The following is a 22,315-nucleotide window of genomic DNA, read 5'->3' on the forward strand; positions in this document are numbered from 1 at the left end:
GCGCCTTTGTGCAAGAGGGTGCCTGGGGGGAATGAAAAAGCTTTCGTTTAAATGATCTCGATGAATGATCTTATTGGGCCATTCTTTCTAGACTTTTATCTACTCATGTCTCTGGCATTTTTACCTTAGCATCTTCGCTCTACAGCCATCTCCCAACTTCGATTGTAAAAATTAATCCCATTGCAGTTCAGGTTTATAAAAGCATGAGACATCATATGAGAAAAAGGAAAGTCTTATTATCTGTCTCCTGTAGTCATATTCTAAACCTTGCGTTTCTCCATCCAGATGTTGACTCTTCTGTAGGTGGCGTAGTTTAGCTATTTAAACTTCCTTCTCTCAACCTTTCCATCTTCCGCCCCTCCACCGTCTATGAGATCGCGATAGAAGCTCCTTCGTCGTTTGCATCCAAAATCACCATCTTGATCATACGGGGTCTCTTGGCGATTGAATTCCTGTCCACCACTAGCCCGTTATGCGGAACGGGTAGACAGCTTCTAAGGATCTCTGCATTTGCAGTCCACTCTACCTTCAGCCGCCTCCGCTGAACGGGCAGATAGCTTCAGGGAATCTTTGCATTTGCAATCCTCTTCACCACTAACCCCTTCCGCCGAACGGACAAAGACTGGTTGAGCAGTTGTAGAGGCCATTGTTGTCCAGTTTTGCGTGGCAGCTGTAGCATGGGTTTCCTCCTCAGAGCGCTCCTCTAGAGCGGCAGATTGTGTAGGTGTAGTCGAAACCTGTTCCGTATCGAACTGCGAGGCAATTGTCGAACTTGGATCCCCACTAGCTAGATCCTCAGGACTCACTGATCTTGATGGCTCAGAGGCTCGGGACTCAGAAGCTGGCGACTCCGTAGAAGAATAATCAGCTTTGCTTTCTGGACTGACATATTCTGGCGATTCTGTGGTTGGCTGCTCACTAGCATAGCTCACTTCAGGCTCAGCCTCATCCTTTGGAGTCGTAGGCCCAGATGACTCTGCAGTTGAAGTTGCTTCCGTTTCATCTCCAATATCGGAACTGACGGGTGACGAGTTATTGGGATATGTAGGCCCACTATCCGGACTGGCTTCAGACTCAGACCTCGGGGTATCATGTACCGGCCCCGAGGAGACATAATGATCCTTAGGGAAGCGTAGTAGCAATTTATTCGACGAAGACCAATTGAGGCCTAGACTACTCCAGATATTCTTGCAGGCAAAACCCAGATCACTCTTCATAACCTCAGGTGCAGTCGTAGCCCAAAAGCCATTCCACTGTCCAGACATACTGACTTCAATGTCGCCACCAGTCTTCACCATCTGATGAAAGACATGGTTCGGATCCGTCAGGACAATGTCTTGCTCCAACGCCTCGCCAGGGTTGATGACAGCAAGCTCAGGTGCAGTATCTGGCCTGTACCCCTCTGGCGGGGGCGCGTAAGCGGCAGCGAACTGATGGCCTCGGGTGATCTTGAAGTACCCCTGTTCAAAAGCACACTCGCTGAGTGGAGAGTACTTCTTCCAAAAGGTGATTGGGTAGGCGTCGTGGTTATTGACCTTGACCTTGATGGTGAGAGGATTTGAAGCGACAAGGCTAAGGGTGACATGAGTGTTCTGGGCGGCTCTGCAGAGGTGGCCGTCAGCCTTCCAGCCGCAAGAATCTTGCTTGGAGACAGGGCCGATGAGTGCCTTGGCATAGGCTTCCTCCTCTATCGTAGGCCATTTACCGCTATGGTAACGAGGCTTGGGGATTCCGATAGGGCAGATCCAGTCTTCTTGATGGCCTGGGGGAAACTGGATGCAGGGGTGCGAGCAGTCAGGGGCTGCAGCGACGATGCATCCTAGGAACCCGAGAATGAGTATGACCTGGGAGAGGAGGTGGGAGTACATCTTCAAGTAGTGTGGACTATGCTTGAGACGCTTGGGTAGGGTAGTGTTCGGGAATGGGAATGGGGATGTCGTAGGGATGGGAAGTGATGACTGGGAGAGTACTTAAGGAAGACGAGATTCTGAGTCCGTTTCCTGGGGGTAGAGGAGGAAGCAGGGGTTTAAGTAGTAGTGTTTGTCGCAGTGCTATCAAATACGTATTCTTTGCAAAGGGGAATGTGTAGTGGCGAACTCAAGACTTCATTGCGTGTCACTCAATACAAGAGGAGCAAGTTGGCGCCATCAAGTTGGTAGGACTGTAGGTCCAATAGAATATGACAAAAGGTATGAGGATCCAAAGTAAGGTGCTCAGGGTCCAAGATGTGTTACCCGGCCATTGGTCGAACGCGAGGACGATGATGGTCTTCGTATCTACGATGCTGGGCAAGATATCACGTACAGTTGGTGAGTAGAGATGTAGTAACTCTAGCCATGATGGAGTCAACAGGTCTGTTCGGCAGGGAAAAGAGCTTTGTATGTATAATTTCACGATACTGTCTTGAGATTTGAATCCTTGCGCCGCGAGAACTTATGAAATGAGATTCTTCACCGGAGTACATTATCGCGAGCGCCTCGGTATGTCACTTCGTTGGCCAGATCACTGTGGTAAAGATCTCGGTTGATTAATATTAAGTTTGGGGCTGATGCCCTATCTACCAGCGGGTACTTTTGCTACAAGACTCTGTCCTTTTCTACTTGTATCTTCCATCCTTTATGGTCATAATAAGCGCAGACCTTCGATCTGTCAGGCCAGTAGGGCGAGAAGGTCGATAAGAATTGGACATCTGGCTTGATGGTCTTGCTTTACCTTAAAAGGACACATCACATGGACCAACATGCAAAGGAGAGATGTGGCGATACGTCATTGGAGTTCAACCTAGATCTGCCAATGAAACAATCGTGAAGATCTGATAACTTTCTTTGACCTTGTGGGACAGAGGGGTCAGCTGCTCTCATGGCAAAAAGATCGCATGCCACTCAAACGTTTCCCGCGCCTGAAGAGCTCATTGGCCAAGAACCGCACGCGCCACCCCATCGAATTGCAAAGGCCTAGTTCAAGATCATATGTCAAATCTTCAAACCGCTACTCGAAGTTCCATACGCGCAGTTCAGCGTTGAGTCTTCGAAGGAAAATAACAGCCAATCAACTGCATCTGCTTGCCTCCTCCTGTTTTTAGCTGGCGGAATGCTGTGGAAGGAAAGGTACATCTGCGTTCTAAGTTCTGGCTCTCGTCAATCCACTCCTTCAAAGTTTATTGTAGTCATGTGCAACTTGAAGTTTTCTCGACAGGAGGCCTTCCTATGTTGACAGTTTCACTTTTGCAAATGTTGAGAGAGCCACTGCAACGCTCAAATAGTTGTAATTATGGTGGAGCTGGGTGTACTTCTGTTCTGCATTGATACGTTGAAACGGAAGGGTTGACTACCGGGTCGCCAACTTCGGCATTAGCTTGCCACATTCGATACTCGTGAGGAAAGCAAAGGACTTTTTTTGGCCATTTCGTATCGGCTAATTACGAGAGTCGTATCAACAGGCAATCAAGTGGCTTGATTCTCTTTTACCACCGACATGTTTCACTTCATTCTCAAGCGCTTACAGTCCTGAACAATTGATGTCAGGATTCTCCTACCCACGAACTCATGGGAGGCTTGTTATATATGTTTACCGGCAGATAATAATATTTATTTAGTTAATGTTTCGTACCTCTGAATCGTGTGATGGATTAGTAATACATAGAGCTTCAATTCGCAAGGTTAAGAAACGATATTTTGACCATAACTCAGTCCGCCAAGATGCTCTGTCTCCAGATAAGCCTGTCTCAGAGATTATTGATTAGATAAAACCATGAATTCTTGGCAACATTATCGATAAAGGTGACCCAGCGGGATAAGAGCGGAACGGCCATTCCTCTTATCAGTTGCTTATCTTTCCCTCTCGCGAACCCAGTCATGTTTATCATCCCGCGGTCGCGGATACGTTTACACGATGATTCCACTTACGCTGAGCGGAGCGGAAGTGCCGATCAGCGACATCCCGCCTCTTAGTCTGCCACGACTCGTAACCAGTACAGTCATGTTTGGTGATCACATCTGCAGTTTCATGATCGGTCTTGACAATTATCTACAGATCTGCCTTTGCAGCCTCGACGAAGATTTTGACCAACCTTTTTTGCCTCTCAAAATCATGTCAACATGATATTCCAATGATCAGCGACTTTCGGAATGGCAAAGGTGGATTTACCCATTCTTCGATGGAGCTTTTGATGTCATTTACCCTGAACTTTGTCTTGAAATTTTGAGTCACTGATCATCAGGAAGACAAAGACAGATTACCTGATTCCATCATCAAAAAACTTCTGTTATCTTGCCAGTATCTAGGGCATATCTGGAATTCTATCAATAGCATTCCAAATCAGTCTGCAACACGATCGGCAATCTGTATCACCGTCCTCAAGCCTCGTAGCCTTCAACTTGATTGGTATCACCATCTTTTAGTACAACAACTCGTGCAACAAAACCGCCCGCTCACCTTGACTTCCCCAGCTTCCGATAAAACACGACACATAAACCACGAGCCAAGCTCACCGGTCTCCCCGTCTCCCGACTTTTCCATCACCTGTCGCCCTCACATTCTTGGCGGCTCTGCTTGGCGGCACCACCCAAGACCCAGGCGCCCACTTTAATTAAGCATAACGCGAGCATGCTTAACAAATAACCTTAAACGCCAAGTAGCCGCCAAGCGCCAAGCGCCAATCTCAATACTCCGCCAACCTCGAGCCAAGAAAGCCGCCCCCTTTGTAATATCTTGGCCAGGTGACTTGGCCATTCAATAATACGGCGACGATTCCCCTTGACCGAATCATTCTTACAGCCAAGGGCTTGGTGCACTTGGCCACCGTTTGGGGCTTACGACTGTGAAGCGGCCTGTGTCTCCCCATCCCTCGTTCTGTTTTCTTTTGCCCTGCCGATCTTATTTATCTGAGCGGTGCCTGTTTCTTTTTTTAATCTTGATTGTGAGGAATACTGAGGCTGATCAAAAACATTACGCGTTAGAAGAGATCATCTAATCGTCGTAAGCGTTCAGCCTCAAGATTAGCGCAAGTCGTCGTAAACGCGGACGATTCAGCTGGATATCGTCATCGGGATCAGAAATCCCGCAGCTCCCACTCTCGGAGCGGAAAAAGCGCCTGACACAATGGCAGGTGGCGTGTAATGTTTCCCTCGGAGTCGCTTGACAGGCTTTCTCTCACCTTCTTCCGCGGCGGCGGTGGAGCCCTATAGCACCTGTTCTCTGTCTTGGCTTACAACCTCCTCCGATATCCTGTTTTTAGCTTCCGCCCTGGGTAGCTTTGACCTACTTGAATCACCCACGCAGATCTCATGTTTTAGTACTGTCTCTCATCATCTCCCCTTGTCTTCTACCGTCAGTAAATCTTGGCTTCTGTTTAGAAAAGAATCTGAGGCATTTTCCCTCCCCCAGCTTTAAACTTGATATCTCGCTTTTCTCTCCCCCGCGTTCCTCTTTGTACAAAAAGCTTTCTGCGCCCTGCATACTGTGTCCCAAACGCCACTATTGTAGAACCTCTTCCTCCTGATCTTGACCTGACTCTGCGCAACCTTTTCGTTTTTGTTTGCTTCTTATGTTCTGTTGGTAAAGAACATACTCGCTGTTGCAGAGTTTTCGTACTCGAAGGGCTTGTTGACTTTTCTCTGGATAGTGTCTGGTACACATCCTCCTCAAATCCTCTCTGTCATCAAGCCTACAGCACCATCACCAACATCTCTTCAATTCATGCTCTCTCAGAGAATTGAACCAACAAACCGGAACACCTGAAGACTATATACTTCTGAATCCCAAACATTTAGTTACGTGATTCTGCATACATCCTTGACGCCAAAATGCCAGTCCTCAACCTCAGTGAGCTCAACATCGTGTTGGGAGTCTTGGGTCAGTACGATTCCTTCCTGGGCATTTCTTGGTGGTGATTTGCCCAGATCTTGGCGAGCCTTGGCGTTCTGACAGAGTTTTTGCAGGTGGCTTCATGGCGTTGTACGGTATCATTTCTGTGAAGATCAAGCAGTCATGGTACCTTGGAGAAGCTTGTAAGTTATACTGATCATTCCGGATTGATGGTTACTGATGGTGTTGGTGCGTAGTGCCTGCTATGGTGTTTGGCATCATTCTTGGACCCGTATCAGCCAAGTTTCTCGATAGCGAGAGATGGGGTTCGGCAGAGCCTGGTCAGACTGAGGACATTGCTCTGGTAAGTGACACCGACACTGCTATAATGCCCTGTGACTGACCTCTATAGGGCCTGATGCGAGTTGTCATTGGTGTCCAGCTCGTCATCGCTGGTTACTCGCTGCCAGCAAAGTACAACGTGACTCGCTGGAAAGAGTTGCTCATGTGTCTGCTGCCAATCATGACCCTCATGTGGCTTTTAACAACGGGCTGCATTCTTGCTACCATTCCCAAGCTTAGTCTTCTTGCTGCACTGGCCCTCGCATCGTGCGTTACATGCACCGACCCTGTCCTTTCACAAGCTGTTGCAAAGGGTCCTTTTGCGGACAAGTATGGTTCGCGACACCTTCGAGAGATCATTTCGTCTGAAGCTGGTGCCAACGATGGATTCGGTATGTTTATTTCGTCGCAATGATTGATTGGGTTACTGACGGCTATAGGCTTCCCGTTCCTCATGCTTGCTGTTTACTTGATGCGACACGCATATGAACATCCTGAGCAGAGTGGTGCCGAAGCTGCGCACCTTGCTGTACGTGCCAGTGAGGAAGTCGGTCGTCTCGGAGGTGGTATCGGCGAGGCCATGAAGAACTGGGTTGTCGAGACTTGGCTCTACTACGTCGCCATGGGTATCGCCTACGGTGCAGTCGTCGGTTTCACTTCATGCAAGGCCATCAAGTACGCAATGCGTCGGTAAGTCTCAATCACTCCATCAACGATTAAGAATAAATGCTAACGTTTCACAGAGGATGGGTCGATGAAGAATCCTACCTCCTCTTCCCCGCAGCCCTCGGCCTCTTCATCATCGGCACAACCGGCGCCATCGGCACAAACGATCTCGTCGCCTGCACCGTCGCAGGCAACATGCTCAACTGGGACGGCGAATTCCTCGCCGAGACGCACCGCCGCCACGATGAAGTCAACCACTGCATCGACGTGCTCCTCAACTTTGGCGGTTTCATGTTTATCGGCATTGTTCTTCCCTGGGAGTCATTCCACGACCCCGACGGCACTGGCGTTACGCTGCCCAGACTCATCGGTCTTGGCTTCATGGTCCTTGCGTTCCGACGCATCCCGGCCATTTTGTTACTGTACAAGGCCATGCCTGCTGTTGTCAAGGATTATAAGGAGGCGCTGTTCATGGGTTATTTCGGGCCTATTGGCGTCGGCGCCGTCTTTTACCTTGAGCACATGAAGCACTTGTTTCCCCATCCCGAAGACGCAGACCAAGAAGAGCGTGATCTTCTCGCCGCACTCGGTCCAGTCATCTACTTCCTCGTCTTCTTCTCCATCGTCGTCCACGGCCTCTCAATTCCTCTTCTCGACTTCGTCTACCGCAAGAGAGGCGTCGAGCCTATCCAAGACGACGCCATCTCCATCCGCCGAAAGTCATTCACCTCAGCGACGCCCGTCAACGCGATCGCCGCTGATGAAGATAACTTTATCGCGTTCAACCGCTTCAGCAGGCCTGTCGACGAGAACGGAATTTTGCCTGGTGAGATCCCACCTGCTATTTTGGCGAGGAACGAGTTTGCTGTCTTTTCTGGGGATCATTCGTCCGAGGATGACGAGAGGGAGAGGGAGGAGCAGGAGAAGAGACGGCAGAGACGGACGATTCAATACATGGTTTAGAGTTAGCGTAGCATCATAGATTTGTGTACAGCGTTGCATTTTAGAATTTAGCATGGAGTTGGTGTTTTACCCGTCGTCATCGCGATGCATCGTGATCTGTTGTTTCACCTGAGTCACGTCTCAGCGTAACCGTTTCTTGGTGCGAGTCGTGCCAAGTCTGACGTCACTGAGATGATGAGATGAGATAAGCACTCATCTTTTACGGGTGCGGATGCAGGGTATTCAACTTCAAGTCGAGATGTCGGCTCATGCACTTGATACTCTCATCGCCTGCCAATTCTTTTCTTATAAGAATGTAAGAGTATCGCTTACCTACTGGGAATCTTTATACTAGGAGTTTTTAAAATAGAGAAATGCCTGTTGTCGGACTCTGGCGAAACAGCCAGCTGAGAATTTGAACTACAGATAATTGACGCCAAGCTGTTCTAACTCACTCACTTTTAAACAAGAGGACAGAATGATGCGATTGGCCATCACAATTAGAGAGCCCAAGGAGTACTTTCATCAAGAATAACTCAGTACTTGGCGGCATATACGCTAGACAGGTTTTATCCACGGCTTCATTGCCTCGAGTTTGCGAAAGACCATTATCGGACAAATCCCGAAATTATTTGTGGATGATGCATAACCATCGGCTTTCATCCGTTCGGTTGCACAACATGCATAATGTACACAACACCAACTCTTCAATAAACATAAAAGTTCGTAACCTCCGGATGATCTCTCCTCGTCTTCTTGTTCAAATGCTTCAGATGGAACCTCAACCCCCACGCAATAACGACAACCCCAAGCGAAAATGCAATACTCGAAACCCAAGCAGTCGTGTACCGTGGTTCATCTGACGAAGGCCACAAATAAGCCGTATAAACATGAGCCAAATTACCAAACGTGTTGCAAATCGCAAGAGACACAGCCTTCTTCTCGCTCGTCTGACCGACCGTTGCACTGATCCAGGCAAGGATGATGTTATTAATGCCGAAGCTGAAACCGACGAAGAGGTAGATGCTGAACATCCGAGCAGCTATGTTCAGTGTTGAGACGGCAATGATGAAACCGACCATGACAATGCATTTGCAGATGGTGATGTGCAGCGTGCGCTCATTCCAGCGTCCTGACGTCCACGCCATGGCGATTCCAATCCCAGCGGCGAGGAGATATGGCGGGCATGTCAGGACTAGAGCGATGGTATTGCTATCGGTGAGAGTTCTCATGACGGTAGGAAGGAAGTTCTGGAAGCCGACCGATGACAGATGGAGGTTGTACATGAGACAAAGTGCCCATGTTCGCCAATCCGAGGCAGATTCTTTGAGACCGATCCAGACACTAGTCTTTTCTCGAACGTCTGTTGTGTCGGTGTAGATGCGGTTGTATGCGAGCTGTCGTTGCTCTTCTGAGAGCCAGCGGGTGGTCAGAGGATGATCTGGGAGGAAGATGAATGCTAGAATGGCGGTGAGAATTGACAGAGCGCCTTGGATGATGAAGAGCCTATTGTATCATGGTGAGCGTGGTGAAAGGATGTTGAGTGTGCTACGTACCATTGCCAACCAGCCAGCCCATGCTTTTGATCAAGACCAGCAAAGACTCCAGCAGCAATGAGGCCTGCAAAAGAGCTGGCTATCATGTTGCCCGTATAAAAGATGGCCAGTCGGACAGCCAATTCTTTGCGGGTATAGAACATGCTAAGAATGAACAAAGCTCCAGGATAAAACTATCAAGGGTCAGATAACATCTTAAATCTGCATGAATAATAAGAGTCCTTACTGGTGCCTCGGTCACCCCAAGGATAAAGCGAAGGGCAACCATACTACCATAGCTATTCGCCAAGAAGGTCACCAGACTGACTACGGACCATGCGAGACAGAAGCCAGCCATGTACCAAGATGGTCTGACTCTGTTGATGAGCATGTTGCTCGGAACTTGACCGGCACTGTATGCGTTAGCTGTCGGTCCCTCTGCAAGTGATGGTGATTGAACTTACATGTATCCGACAAACAGAATCGAAACGCAAGTATTGTACTGCGTCCCAACAAGTCCAAGATCCTCCTCAAGGCTATTAAGCCGCGCATTGACGAGGGCATTGCGATCGAGGTAATTGAACAGGTACATGAACCATAGCATAGGCTCCATCGCCAGTCAGAAACAGGAAACATTCCAATGGCATAGTGGACTTCTTACCAGAATGTACTTATCCAATTTCTTAACAAGCGCAATTTCTCTCGGGTCCGTTTTCGCATGGGCTCCAAACTCATCTACCTTATCCATCTTGGGAAACTTGGAAAATATGGCGTCATCGTTTGGTCTGGACTCAACGTTGTCAAGCGCACGCTCAATATGTTCGTTACGCGCTGTATCGTCGGGTTTATGGTCATGGCCTCCTGGACTTTGGGGAAATGATGTCGCCATTTTCGTTAAAATTTCCTTCTAGTGGCAATAATGGATATAAAATGCTGAATGGATTGAAGAACAGAGCAGACGCCAGGTTTTATGCAAATCGGCTCCCACGCCAAGACTCCCCCACGGGGAAAGAAGATGCGGGGGATCAGCGTAGTTTAAAAACAAGGTTGGCAAATGACCATGGCAACGCTCAATACAACGCTTGTGATTGGCGCTCTTGCGATTAGAGTGGTAGGAGCTTGTACGGAAAAGCAGATAGAGTAGCAGATCTGCCGGTAGAATTACCAAAAACCGGTATGACGCCGTGGCGGAAAAGCACCATCGTCTTGGAAGGTATTTGGCGAGCGAATCAGGAACTGTTTCTTTGGGTTTGAGGAGAGAGGTTCATCTGCCGTGGATGACGTGGGCAAGGATTTGGGATCGGCCTTCTGCCAGTATTTCTGGGCATGCGCTTTCGTTGCCTGTTGGGGGTTCATTGACATTCGTCAAAGAATGTCGTAGGAGGCGGTGAATGAACCTCTAGGTCCAAGTATTAACAAGACGAGATGGTCCGAGACTCACCCAATACTTCTTAGTGTCACGATGGCTTGAACATTGCCAAGATGCTTAACCGCCATTTATGTAGTTGCCTCCTTGTCAAGTGAATTTTAGTGCCCGTGTGGGAGTCTCGAACAAGGTTAGCGGTCGATACACCCAAAACCAACCTCATGCAACAACTAAACAAGTACAATATCCTGCATCGAAACTTCCGGAACTTCTTACCGCCCTTCTTTCTATCCTCCGTATACCAAAGCCCCAGCTTCTCATACGCGCCCTCCTCCTCTGGAGAGGCCTAAAGACAACCCCAAGGAGCATTTCCTGATCATCAGGTAGATCACACTTCTCATCATTGGATCATCACCAGGGAAGACCCTAGCCGTCAGCAGCAGTGAAGTATCCCCCAAAGGTTCCCACGGGTACCCCTTGTCGTTAAGAGCGCAGGAACTATACCAGTAAAACCGGATCTTAGCCATGAAACTCTTTCTTGTGGAGCGGAGCGTGTAGTTGAAAGTTGGGACGCTCATGTGCTTCCAGTACTCGTCTGAGTGCTTGAGCCAGATCTCTCCGTTCTTTCTGTGAGGTGGTTTGAACACTCTCGCTGTCAAAAGTAGTCTTGCTCTATCAGCATAGATAAGGGAGTTCCATCATCACTGGCCTTAGACTCTCCACCGAAGGATGAATCATCGAACTCGAGGACTTTGCAAGACTTGCATGGCTGGTTTAAAGTGACTGGATTATCGTTCGGTTGTTGTGCAGCCATCATGACTAAATGAAGGAATCCAGTCGAATGTACTATGAAGACCTAGACTCTTACTGCTACGAAAATGCTGAACTATATATGTGCTGCTCATCCTTCTACCAAGAAGCGGGCCGCCCATAGTGGCTTCGTCGTAACTACCGTCAGTTCGCATCAAATCACAAAAGCCAGCCCTGATCGGTAGGCAAAAGTTCAACAACAAGCTGAAAATGGAGTCTCTATCGACCACGTCAGACTCACAGACATGAAATGGGGTCTGTGAGATAGCCACTTCTTTTTCCTGCCCACCGTTGAAAAACTTAATCAAATAAAGGGTCTACTGGCGATCAGACCCATAGATAGGCAGCTGAATAAAAGTGGCCTGCAGGACACTGTGCTATTGTTATAGGTGGAAGTGTCTGCAGGAATATCCCGTGGTGAGATATTTATCGCCCATCAAGCACTACTAAATGGGCCTCGCATATGCCTTAGCAGGTTATTGGTCGCGAAAATGGGTAGAGGAGAGTTTATGTATCATATCATGAGCTTTCAGTAGCAGAGTCTAACGAGGATCTTAGTGAGAAATCTACGAACCATTCATTAGTAAGGCTTTCAGAAACATGTAGCTACTTTCTCTTCTCCAAAATATCAAGCATCTCTAAAAGTGACGGGACAAACTCTTTTGTCTCACACTGGAACCCTTCATGATGCCCAGGCACCGTCATCCTAGGACATTCCAAGATCTTGGCCTGTTCCTCAATCGCTCTCGCGTAAAAAGCATCTTTACATCGCACACCTCTCATAACGCCAACACTTACACCGTGTTCCTTGATTCGAAACATGTTGGGACAGTATCCAATTAACGGCGCCCATTCGTATTCCCAAAAGTTCTTGGGGTTGCTTGCTTCAGGCGATGCGGGCTTGGGAATGCCCTCAGCGTCGTAACCAAGGAGACATTTCGCAAACTCTTCGGCAGCTGCTTCTTGGCCTTGCGTTTCGAAAGTGTGTAGAAGACCGTACATCCACTCTGTTATCTGCGTTGCGTCGGGTAGAAGCATTGCAAGACCAGCTTCATGGCAGATCAAATGAACGACCATTTCGGGAAAGTCATGGGCGAATTGGTATGAAAAAGTACCACCGGAACTGCTGCCAAAGATGATAGCTTTATCGAAGCCAACAGCTTTGATGACTGCGCGGATATCTCGAGCCTGTTGGGGAGGACTTAAGCGTTTGTTGACGGGGACCTGACTTGCTGACATTTGGCGACGATCAAAGGTCGCGCAGGTGAAGCGGTCAGATACAGCGGCTATTATGTTGTTGAACTGCCGTCCGTGGCCATTCCCACCAGGGACGAAAATTATGAGAGGCCCGGATCCTTGATACCAGTAGTGAAGGTCGCATCCTTCATTGTGTACAATGCTCCTGGTTGGCTTAAACTCCATTGTTGGCCGTTATGTTAAACTGTAGTTGACGACTGATAAACGCTCATTTAGTTCCAGATTTGTAAGTCTTGCGAAATGTCTTTCGCTTCTTATAAATTGAGTTGCAAGTTGCACTCGGATAATTCTGAATCCCGAGGATACACTGAAGGAATTAGCCTAAAAGTAAAGAGCGGCGTGAGTCAGACGGTCATCATGCGATTTATCAGCTGCGAGATTCGTTGACCAGGCTAGTATTCAGAACGGAAACTCAGGTTCTCGCGCTGGCATACCCTCCTGAGAAAGCCATATACAAAATTCGGACTTGAGTCTATTATGGATAACGGATCACCTTTTACCACATCCGGCATATGTAGTATTGGGCGAACCATAGCGACTGAATGCGGCTATTCATCCCGCTGAAGCTTACTGCGGGTCATTTCCGATCCGCCCTGGTCCGCTCATATCTCGATACTGGTCTCGCCAGTGCGCGAAGCATTACCCATGATCCTCACAGTCTTTGTATCCCGGAGCCACTCAACAGTCAATTCGCCACCTTCCTTGGACTGCTGCAAAGATCGTAGCGTGTTTCCAGTAAAGTCTGGATGGTACTGCTTGAGCCGCGCAGTAGTCTCAGCGTTTGACAAGGCATGAGGGATGATGGCGCGATGAGCAGAGCCAGTCTGATGATATTAGTAATGCCTATTTGAAAGACGAAAATACGTACCGCGGCGTCTTCATGATTGTTGCCAGCTATGCAGTTGATCACTCGAGTATGGATGTGCTCTGAACAGCTTGTTGAAACTTGGAACATGTAGATGAAGCCATTGAGAGACGCCTGCAATGTTAGTTGTGTGCTCTCCACGACAGCGATGAACTTACCAGCTTAGAGGCATCGAACTTCAGAGCCTTCAGGTCAAGCTCAGGGTTGAATTCCAGCAAGAAATATTGATCTTGCTCAAATACACCAACCGGCTCTCCTTTACCCTCCCACTTGGAACCACTTGCACCCTCAAACAGGCCCTTCAACTCGTCCCATCGCTTGCCATCCTTCTTCACGCCAGGAAGATTAACAAGTTCTGGAAACTCAATACCAACCAGCTTCGCATCCTCAAACGGGCTCTGGTTGAGAGAAGCAGAGGCAACACCATGAAGCCTGGTGAGATACCTCAGTGTCTGCGGCGCATTAGGAAGAGTACTAAACAGGTGCTGCGATAGGGCCAGAGTCGCATGGCCACAGAGCGGCGCTTCGTTGACGGTATTGAACCACCGAACAGCATAGTGAGCTTTCGCCGACTCATTCTCTGGATCGAGGGGCAGTGCAAATGCCGTCATTGGAAGATTGATGCTTTTCGCTGTCTCTTGAAGCTTTGAGGCCGGAGGGAACAGATCATAAGGGAACTCGCCATCAGCAATCTCCGTGCTGGAATCGGGCTTCGGCAGGACGATAATAGCTGCCGGATTGCCCTGGGCCCTTGCCGATGCAAAGGCCTGATATGTAGTTTTCGTGAGAGAAGTCATTGCAATTCGCGTGTTTTGGTTTTTACTTGTTGGGAGTGACACAAGATTGAGTTATGAACTGATGAGCAGTACTTATTGACTGTCAAAATAATCACTGCAAGGGCGTAAGTGACTCATGTTGACCCCGCAAATTGACATTTTGGAGGTAGTGTCATACCTTATCAGTGCCCACTGGGATCATGTAATGAGTCCGCCACAAAATGCAATTCGCAAAGTCCTTGCAAGCATAACCCAGGTCCAGGAAGTATTTCTCTTTGTCTTAAATGGTTCAGCATCCACTACAAGTCCAGCCAGCTTGATAATCACCGATTCATAAGCGAGCGATCCTTTTCGGTATAAGCATGTCGATCCCGACGCTAACCGATTCATGTTTTGCAGCAAGTTTCCGCGATAATAATCTACAGAGGTTACAAATTTGCTAGTAACAACAAAAGGATGCCCATTGCATGCGCTGATATATCCAGTGTACCGATTATCCATAGAGGATAACTGCCGAATGCTATCTTGTTGACCGAATGTTCCAGCCTCTCATCTGAGTTTTTATGATCTTAACTCCACTCAATCAACAGCTCAACGCCGTGCTAGTGTTTGATCCTCTAAGCATTGGTTCTCTTAAGGTAATTGGTAGACCGTCTTCAAATCGCAGTGCTAGTGTGATACCTTGCTCATGTACGGAGCAAAAGAGTTCCGAACGGCGTCTTGAGAGATGCATCCCGTGAGATGGGTAACCTAGAGCAAGCATCAAGGTTCAAATTAGCTCTGTCGGAACACGAATATTCTTTATATACTCACATGCCGAGCGAGAGCGTCGTCGGTACCATGCATGAAGAGCGTAAAGTGTCGGTGGAAGAGAAACTACCAAGCTAACGATCGCGACAATGATCTCAGTTTTCATTTTGCGGGAGGTCTTTGAAGTAGTGTATAACTAAAAAGACTCTTTCCAGAAGAGGACCTCCTTCTTATGTTGTTAAGTTCTTGTAAACAGGCCATGGTGAACCTGGCTTGTTTATATGCTTGTAAATGGAGACACCAGTGAAACCGCATTCGAACATTTTAGCATTAGTCTGTCACATGAAGTCAGGCAACATACTGTGGGGTCAAGATTCTGGATTGATCCAATTGACTTGTTTTTCGTGTTGTGACGTACTCTTCAGCAAGATTATGGACCTGACGAATGAGACCCAATTCGAATCATACAATTTCATGCAGAACGCGTCCCCCGGACGAGATTTTGGAGAGAGCCAATAAAAGGACCTGGAGCTAGGCGCTAAACTTGGAATGAGGCTTACCAGCTTCCTAAGCCCCTCAGATTCTGGATTAGACGAATCAGAACTAGGAACGCAGAGCCTCGTTGGGCACGTACAAGAGTCAACGATACCCACGGTCAGCATTTTCGATTGTCTCTCTTCCATCAACTCAACTATCTTTGTCTACTTTTCCTCGCTATATCTCCGAGCGATACAGTTCTTCGTGATACCTCATCCAAGTCAACATTATCGCACTTCGATCATTCTGATGAGTGCAATAACATCAAAGCCAAGTGAGGCGGACTGGCTAGCGTATAAGGACTTCATTCAATATGAGTATTTAGTCAAAGATACGTCGCTCAAAGATTTGATGATTTTGTTGAGAGCTCAAGGACTGTACACAACGTTTGTATACTATAGGCTCGCTTTGTGATAAGATCTCTAACCTGGTACCAGAAAAGGGCATCTTGAAACGAAGCTCAAGAGATGGAACTTCTCCAAGAACCTGGACAAAAAGACATGGCAGTACGTTGATCGAAAGATTCGCAAGCGCAGGCATGAGGGAAAGGACAGCGATGTCATACACTGTGGCAGGAGATTGAAAAAGCTCAAGGTCACAAAAGAGACGAATCGTCATCGAGAAACGAACATCATGGCCCGCTTCAAAACACGTTAGTATAATTCATACTCAATCGTCAAGTCTAACACAGAGTATAACAGCCCCTCCATCTCCGATGGATCCACAGCTTAGCATTTGTACTCCACCAACTTTTCAGATGAGCTTCGAGTGGCCATCGGACCTCCCGTGGCTCCGTCTGCGAGAAACCTCTTGGAATAGTAGGTCAACCCAAGGAAAGGGTAGCCATTCTCTCTTACATGTATTGATAGTCACAATCAACGCTTCCAGCTCGAAGGTATTGACAGTACATCAAAGGGATCGAGCCAATATTGCGCTATCACTGATGATGGGAGTCTTGGTCCCTCAAAGCGGGGAAACCTTATCGATCTCACTGTCAAAGCTGATAACAGGTATCAGCAATGTTATGCCAGAATGGTATCCCGGAGAACACACCAAGACTGCTCAGAATCTGTTCGCTCGTCCAACTGCTGAATCTTTCTCCGAATACTTCAAGGTTATGGTCTATATGCTATCAAATTCAATGGTCCACGACCACAGACAGTTGGACTTTTATACCAGCCTTATGAGAATTGGGATTATAGACCTCCGGGCCGACTTGAAGAAACTTCGAAACGAGAGCTCGACTTTCCGAGCGTTTATCGAGATGCTGTTTCAGTTTGAGATTCGAGAGGCGACTTCACGATCCAAACACAACACAGAGAGACCAAGACCACTACATCTTATCACATGGCTCTTGGAGCTAGGGCAGGATCCTAATTGCCATTGTCAGGTGTTCCTATATAACACTCTATTCTTGGCCACTCCTATCCAGCATGCAACCTATGCCGGTTACCTAGAGCTTATTGAGTTACTTCTTCGCTTTCGCGCTCGCGCTGAAGTTCCTCAATGTAGGGCTCATGAAGGAGCATTTGTCAACCTGGCTTTAGGAAGTGGATGTTCGGATGTGAGAAAATTGCGGGTACTGAACTTGTTATTTGATCATAAGTTTCTCAGCAGGGATGAAATGCTTCGAGCAGCAATCGAATTGCGCGATGAAGCTTTGATATGCAAGATGCTACAGTGTGGCGCGGATGCTACAAGCTATGAGACTTCATGGCTACCCCCAGAGCATCGAAATGATCGGAACATCCTTGAAAGACACACTCACTTTGCAAATCCGTCAGCTCTCATGATGGCGTTCCAGGCTGGAGGCAGGATGGCAGATTTGATGCTAGACTACCTTCGTCTCAAAGACCAGCCAGCGCCTTCAATCCTGGCAGATGCCTGCATAGCCGCAGCCTATGGGGGACATTATGACATCGTCTTGCGACTTGACGAAATGTATAGTTCCGGAAAGACTTGTAATGCATCTGGTATTACACCTCTAGAGGCAGCAGTAGTGGGTGGCGACTCAACCGTGTGCAGGTATCTTCTCGGACGATACGGAGGTGCATCATCCTCATTGGCCCTGGTCGCGGCTCTTCTGGCCAAGGTTGATGTATTACAACTACTCATTGACTATGGAGCCAACCATAACGCCCGACCTTGCTTGCACGGTAATGCACTGTACATTTACCTTAACATCCCGCACATTTATTATGGGAATTGCTATACGGGCATGACATTTTGGCTACACGGGCATGATTCTTACACGGGCATGACTTTTGTAAAATCTGATTGGAGAGGACCCTCTTTTGTTAGCACATCTCCGTTCTGCCGACAGCTCTAATTTGTACCTTGAGTTTTCATCCATTACTGACTGACGCGACGCTCTCCATCAGATAATTGGCTTTCCATTGCTAGTTTCCCAGCCTTTGACGACAAAAACCTTCATTATGTCCCAATCCGAGCCTCCTTACAGCTCAGAGAGCAATTCAAGACTCCGAACCCGAAGGCCTAGCCCGAGCAATCAATCATGCCCTCGAAAACGACAGCGACAGATCCGACCGGCCAGGTTCGGCCCACCGCTACTTCCGGATAGACCACAGTCAGCTACTAGCACCGCGACAAGTATCGACACAACCAAGCATCCGGAGGCGAAGGAGTCAGTGGGAGATGGTTCAGAGCGACGAGGAGGTTCTATCTTGTATAACAGTTAGGAAATAGAGGTGTAGATAGCCACCTTCGAGGGCGTAATAGAGTTGGCCTTGTTCTGTATGGAAAACAAGACCTTATTTTAACGCCTGTGCAAGACCTGTTCAAGGGGGCTGGCCCGACCTACAGAAATTGCTTCTACACTGAAAAGGAATTCTTGTTAGCGAAGCTCGTTTCACCGCCTTTGCGGGGATGTATCTATGGGTCAGCGGAAATCTAGCGAATCAGATGTTACAAAACTCATGCCCGTGTAAGAATCATGCCCGTGTAGCCAAAATGTCATGCCCGTATAGCAATTCCCTTTATTATTATCCTAGACGTCCCTCCACGATCCTGACTATGTTAATTGTTTCGGCAACTGAGTTTAATTCAAGGGAGCAAAGCGTCATAAAGATGATTCAGAACAAAGCTATCCTCTCTTCCAAGGACGTGGCCGGGCTTTCAAGTCGTTGCCTCCACAAAGGTTTGAAGGAAGCAATTAGTGCTGGCGGTGATCCAAACGATGAGGATGGATACGGACGCACCGCCCTTCGATGTGCCATGAATTTTCACTACCCTGATAATCAGAAAGGCCGAACTGATAGCTCTGTGTTTTTCGATGAAGAGGATCAAACCGATGGTTGTCTGCCTTTCGACTATGAAGACACAAGAGTGGCACGACGTCTCACTGTTAAGCTTTTGATACAAGCAGGAGCTCAGATGACTGGCGGAGAAGTTGTTAGAGCTATTTGTCTTCGAGATCAACCCCTACTGCTGTTTCTTTTGCAACACGGCGGAACTTTGACCGATATTGACAATACGGGACGAGGTTGCCTGGAGGCCGAAATAGAGGCACGTAACGACCCATCACTCCAAGAAGCTCTGGAAATGCAAGAATTCGCGATTGATGCAGGGCCATTCTGTGCGGCAATACAACGACAGAATTGGGCTCTTGTTGAAAGGCTTTTTGAACGGGCTCACCAACCGACAAGCTGTCACCTCCTGGAGGGAACCGCCGTGGGATTGGCTGCTAAGTCGGGCCAGCTGACAATCATGGAGAAGTTTCTCACCCGATTTTCCCGCCACTCAGTCCTAACTTCGGCCATCCTCCCCGTCCGTTTCGGATTAGATAATATAGAAGTATACAACGAGCACTGTAACCGGGCAGGTTTCTGGCGTACACCCCCCAATGAAGAAGGTGAACATATTCATATCGAAGGGAGTCTTCTTACACTGGCCGCTCTAGGACAAGATACTTCCGGTTTCAGGGAACTCCTTCGGCGCGGTTGCTGTATGGATACCATAGCCTGGAGCATTGTGGCGGAAAGTGAGAAATCATCCGACTATTTGCATCTACTGAGAGAGTTTGGTACCGGATTCGGCACTTCTACAAAGCACGACATAGAGTTGAAGACGGCATTGTGCAAATCAATCGACAAGGGCAATCATGACGTGACGCGATACTTGGTGGAAGTGGGGGCAGATGTCAATGAATTCGACATACATGCATCCAAGTTCAACACAGCCAAACAACTATCGCCCCTCCAGCTCGCTGCGAAGAAAAACGATATAGATATGGCACTATACCTGCTAGAAAAGGGAGCAAAGGTCAATGCCCCTCCGGCCTTCTACCAAGGCGCAACTGCTCTCCAATTCGCCTCAATAGGTGGGTGCCTTGGATTCACAAGACATCTGCTTCAACTCGGTGCCAGGATCAATGTACGAGGATCGGCTAGGCTTGGCAGATCAGCTTTAGAAGGAGCGGCAGAGCATGGCAGGCTTGACACGCTGGCACTACTGGTCCATCACGGCGCTGTTACAACGGGCCGTGGTCGTCAACAACTGATCAATTCTGTAGCATACGCCCAGGTGAGAGCACATAACACTGCAGCTGAGTGGCTGAAGGATAACTGTGGTTGGACTGTCGCGGACCAAGATCTTTTGGAGCTTGACAATGTGCATGGTAGGTATTTTCTCGGAACATGCCTCAGGTCGTATTGTTGCGATGAGTACCATGTCAGCCAGGGCGAATGCGTATATCACTATACCGAGGAGCAAAGAAACGTTCACTATGAACAATGCGAGGTTTGTGAGAGATGGCGGTATGACAGAGGTGATGGCAGAGAAAGAAACTTCTCAAGTGAAGACGAAGATATGGACTTGGAGGGAGATGAAGATTGACTATGAGCCTAAAGGCCTGGTGCTCGGGCATATTGCTTGGACCTTTCTGTAGTAACATATCGCTTATCATAATTGTTTTGTCACCTTTGTCGCTTATTCCCAAGAAAGTGGCTGCAAGGTTGCGGCGTAAAGAGGCTTGGAGTCTCAACGCAATCGATATTAAGCATACACCCACATCTCCTCCCTTCTATGATGAATTCGGCTGTAACCTTGCTGGCGAAGTCACCGAACTCTGTCATGGCGCTGTATATCAGTAAGTGACTCGCCTCTTACCCTCCACGCGGAGATCCTTCTGCCATTATCGGCCTTGCTACGATCCTCGACAGTATGGTAGCCCTAGGGTTGTTCCTGGGCATTGTCACCCTAAGCGCAAAGAGCGTCGCCCAGGGTAATTGCGAAACCTCTCTTGGATCAAGTAGTGTCGGCGTCCTTCGTACCAGCACAAGCACCAGGGTGGAAACGCTCACCTTGACCGACAAGATTATCAGCCAACGGACCAGCACTGTCCGTCGCAACACCACGACAACCACCATCAGAGCAACTATCACGAAGCTGGCTACAGTCGCTGCAAGCCCCGAAGCCACGATAGCTACCATCACGGTTACCAGTACATAGCATAATTCATACGTTTCTATTTATTACAGCTGACTGTATCATCAAGGGCCGACACTTGTTAACCGAACAAAAACCACGACCAAGACCATGACGAACAAGAATACCATCACGACCACCAGCTTTTTCGATGTGACGATCTCAAGAAAGCCAGGCTTTACGGCGATTGGTGATTCAAAGGAAATGGAATCCCCTGACGGAAAAGCGAAAACTTCAAAGATCGGCAAAGACGCTCGCCTGTTTTCACATCCTCTGGGAGTGTACTGCACTGAAGATATGCCGATAAAGAAGACGGTGACTTCCACCAGCTTCAGAGTGCAGACTCAAAACGCCACCAAGCATTCTACCAAGACACACACATTGACTTGCAGGACAACCATTGTGGAGACCCAGTATCCTTCGGGCCTTGACACCACCGTGACTACCACAGTTCGTCCTATCGAGACGGTATTTGTCAGCCCGACGAGAACTAGAATCGTTAACGAGACGGGTAAGCATCATTCCATATTTGACTTGCTACATGAGCTAACGTGCTCATAGTCACCCTCGAGAGACAAATACCCCGAAACACCCACTACCACGTCTGCTCCAAGCCCGGCAAAAACATCCTCGGCTGGGCGCCCGACAGGCGCATGATCAGGGAATGGACCCACCAAGACCACGAGGTAAACCCAACTGAAGTAAAAGTTGGCGATTATATCTCCTGTTGCAACGAGTGCATGAAGCGGCCATTCTGCCAAATCAGCTTCTTCGGCAAGCCACCCGACGCAACCAGAGATGTACCGGAGTCCTGCTACATGTACATCACGCAAAACAGGAATCAGTGCCTCGACGGGGCGCAGCCGGTGTATGCAAAATATATCGGTGACGGTAAGCAGGCGCAGCTGATGGGCTTCAATAGCTGGGAAGCGCCTTATTATACTTTCAGCAATGGGCCGTGCGGGCAGTTGAAGTATGGAGGGCAGCTTCCGTTGGTTTGGTGGAGGTAATGAAAGGTGATCTCAAAGACGCTATGCGTGTTCACCGAGATTCGGGTAGTGCGAAAATCATAGACGATTTCTGGATCCCGTTCCAACGACGGGTCCTACTTCGTTGAATTGACCGAGATTGGCTGAGCACCGAAAATCGAAGGTTCTCACTTTTAGTCCTCGAGTGTCGAATTTGTGCACAAGAATACGATCTATATCGGTGTTTAACT

General features: G+C 48.3%; 10 protein-coding genes across 11 annotated transcripts; 5 read left to right on the forward strand and 5 right to left on the reverse strand.

Moving 5' to 3' along the window:
- Positions 1 to 494: 494 nt before the first annotated feature.
- Positions 495 to 1,868, reverse strand: FOIG_10468 (uncharacterized protein; the record flags this gene model as incomplete). Its single annotated transcript, XM_031210809.1, has 1 exon — positions 495 to 1,868. One exon carries the CDS (start codon positions 1,866 to 1,868, stop codon positions 495 to 497), a length of 1,374 nt encoding a protein of 457 aa, XP_031059520.1.
- A 3,016-nt stretch (positions 1,869 to 4,884) lies between these two features.
- FOIG_10469 (uncharacterized protein) lies at positions 4,885 to 7,889 on the forward strand. 2 transcript variants are annotated; one of them, XM_031210810.1, is made up of 6 exons: positions 4,885 to 5,853; positions 5,940 to 6,008; positions 6,063 to 6,169; positions 6,218 to 6,539; positions 6,588 to 6,837; positions 6,891 to 7,852. In XM_031210810.1, exons 1-6 carry the CDS (start codon positions 5,805 to 5,807, stop codon positions 7,774 to 7,776), a joined length of 1,683 nt encoding a protein of 560 aa, XP_031059521.1. In that variant the 5' UTR covers positions 4,885 to 5,804; the 3' UTR covers positions 7,777 to 7,852. The 2 variants fall into 2 exon arrangements, with proteins under 2 accessions (XP_031059521.1, XP_031059522.1); XM_031210811.1 differs by having other exon boundaries at positions 5,940 to 6,169; positions 6,891 to 7,889.
- A 376-nt stretch (positions 7,890 to 8,265) lies between these two features.
- FOIG_10470 (uncharacterized protein) lies at positions 8,266 to 10,215 on the reverse strand. Its single transcript, XM_031210812.1, has 5 exons — positions 9,952 to 10,215; positions 9,755 to 9,897; positions 9,538 to 9,703; positions 9,312 to 9,484; positions 8,266 to 9,261 (listed from the first exon to the last, which is right to left on the reverse strand). The coding sequence occupies exons 1-5, from the start codon at positions 10,177 to 10,179 to the stop codon at positions 8,463 to 8,465; spliced, it is 1,509 nt and encodes a 502-aa protein (XP_031059523.1). The 5' UTR covers positions 10,180 to 10,215; the 3' UTR covers positions 8,266 to 8,462.
- A 1,096-nt stretch (positions 10,216 to 11,311) lies between these two features.
- FOIG_10471 (uncharacterized protein) lies at positions 11,312 to 11,470 on the reverse strand (the record flags this gene model as incomplete). The annotated part of the gene is made up of 1 exon (XM_031210813.1): positions 11,312 to 11,470. The coding sequence occupies one exon, from the start codon at positions 11,468 to 11,470 to the stop codon at positions 11,312 to 11,314; it is 159 nt and encodes a 52-aa protein (XP_031059524.1).
- Positions 11,471 to 12,072: 602 nt separating this feature from the next.
- Positions 12,073 to 12,888, reverse strand: FOIG_10472 (uncharacterized protein; the record flags this gene model as incomplete). Its single annotated transcript, XM_031210814.1, has 1 exon — positions 12,073 to 12,888. The coding sequence occupies one exon, from the start codon at positions 12,886 to 12,888 to the stop codon at positions 12,073 to 12,075; it is 816 nt and encodes a 271-aa protein (XP_031059525.1).
- A 437-nt stretch (positions 12,889 to 13,325) lies between these two features.
- Positions 13,326 to 14,385, reverse strand: FOIG_10473 (phenazine biosynthesis protein; the record flags this gene model as incomplete). The annotated part of the gene is made up of 3 exons (XM_031210815.1): positions 13,326 to 13,547; positions 13,592 to 13,702; positions 13,747 to 14,385. 3 exons carry the CDS (start codon positions 14,383 to 14,385, stop codon positions 13,326 to 13,328), a joined length of 972 nt encoding a protein of 323 aa, XP_031059526.1.
- Positions 14,386 to 16,284: 1,899 nt separating this feature from the next.
- On the forward strand, positions 16,285 to 17,980 carry FOIG_10474 (uncharacterized protein; the record flags this gene model as incomplete). Its single annotated transcript, XM_031210816.1, has 3 exons — positions 16,285 to 16,303; positions 16,353 to 16,469; positions 16,521 to 17,980. The coding sequence occupies 3 exons, from the start codon at positions 16,285 to 16,287 to the stop codon at positions 17,978 to 17,980; spliced, it is 1,596 nt and encodes a 531-aa protein (XP_031059527.1).
- Positions 17,981 to 18,086: 106 nt separating this feature from the next.
- On the forward strand, positions 18,087 to 18,476 carry FOIG_10475 (uncharacterized protein; the record flags this gene model as incomplete). Its single annotated transcript, XM_031210817.1, has 1 exon — positions 18,087 to 18,476. One exon carries the CDS (start codon positions 18,087 to 18,089, stop codon positions 18,348 to 18,350), a length of 264 nt encoding a protein of 87 aa, XP_031059528.1. The 3' UTR covers positions 18,351 to 18,476.
- A 262-nt stretch (positions 18,477 to 18,738) lies between these two features.
- FOIG_10476 (uncharacterized protein) lies at positions 18,739 to 20,505 on the forward strand (the record flags this gene model as incomplete). Its single annotated transcript, XM_031210818.1, has 1 exon — positions 18,739 to 20,505. The coding sequence occupies one exon, from the start codon at positions 18,739 to 18,741 to the stop codon at positions 20,503 to 20,505; it is 1,767 nt and encodes a 588-aa protein (XP_031059529.1).
- A 702-nt stretch (positions 20,506 to 21,207) lies between these two features.
- Positions 21,208 to 22,106, forward strand: FOIG_10477 (uncharacterized protein; the record flags this gene model as incomplete). The annotated part of the gene is made up of 2 exons (XM_031210819.1): positions 21,208 to 21,607; positions 21,658 to 22,106. 2 exons carry the CDS (start codon positions 21,208 to 21,210, stop codon positions 22,104 to 22,106), a joined length of 849 nt encoding a protein of 282 aa, XP_031059530.1.
- Positions 22,107 to 22,315: the final 209 nt, after the last annotated feature.

The sequence above is a fragment of the Fusarium odoratissimum genome, assembly GCF_000260195.1.
Source record: "Fusarium odoratissimum NRRL 54006 unplaced genomic scaffold supercont1.18, whole genome shotgun sequence".
NCBI lineage: Eukaryota > Fungi > Ascomycota > Sordariomycetes > Hypocreales > Nectriaceae > Fusarium > Fusarium odoratissimum.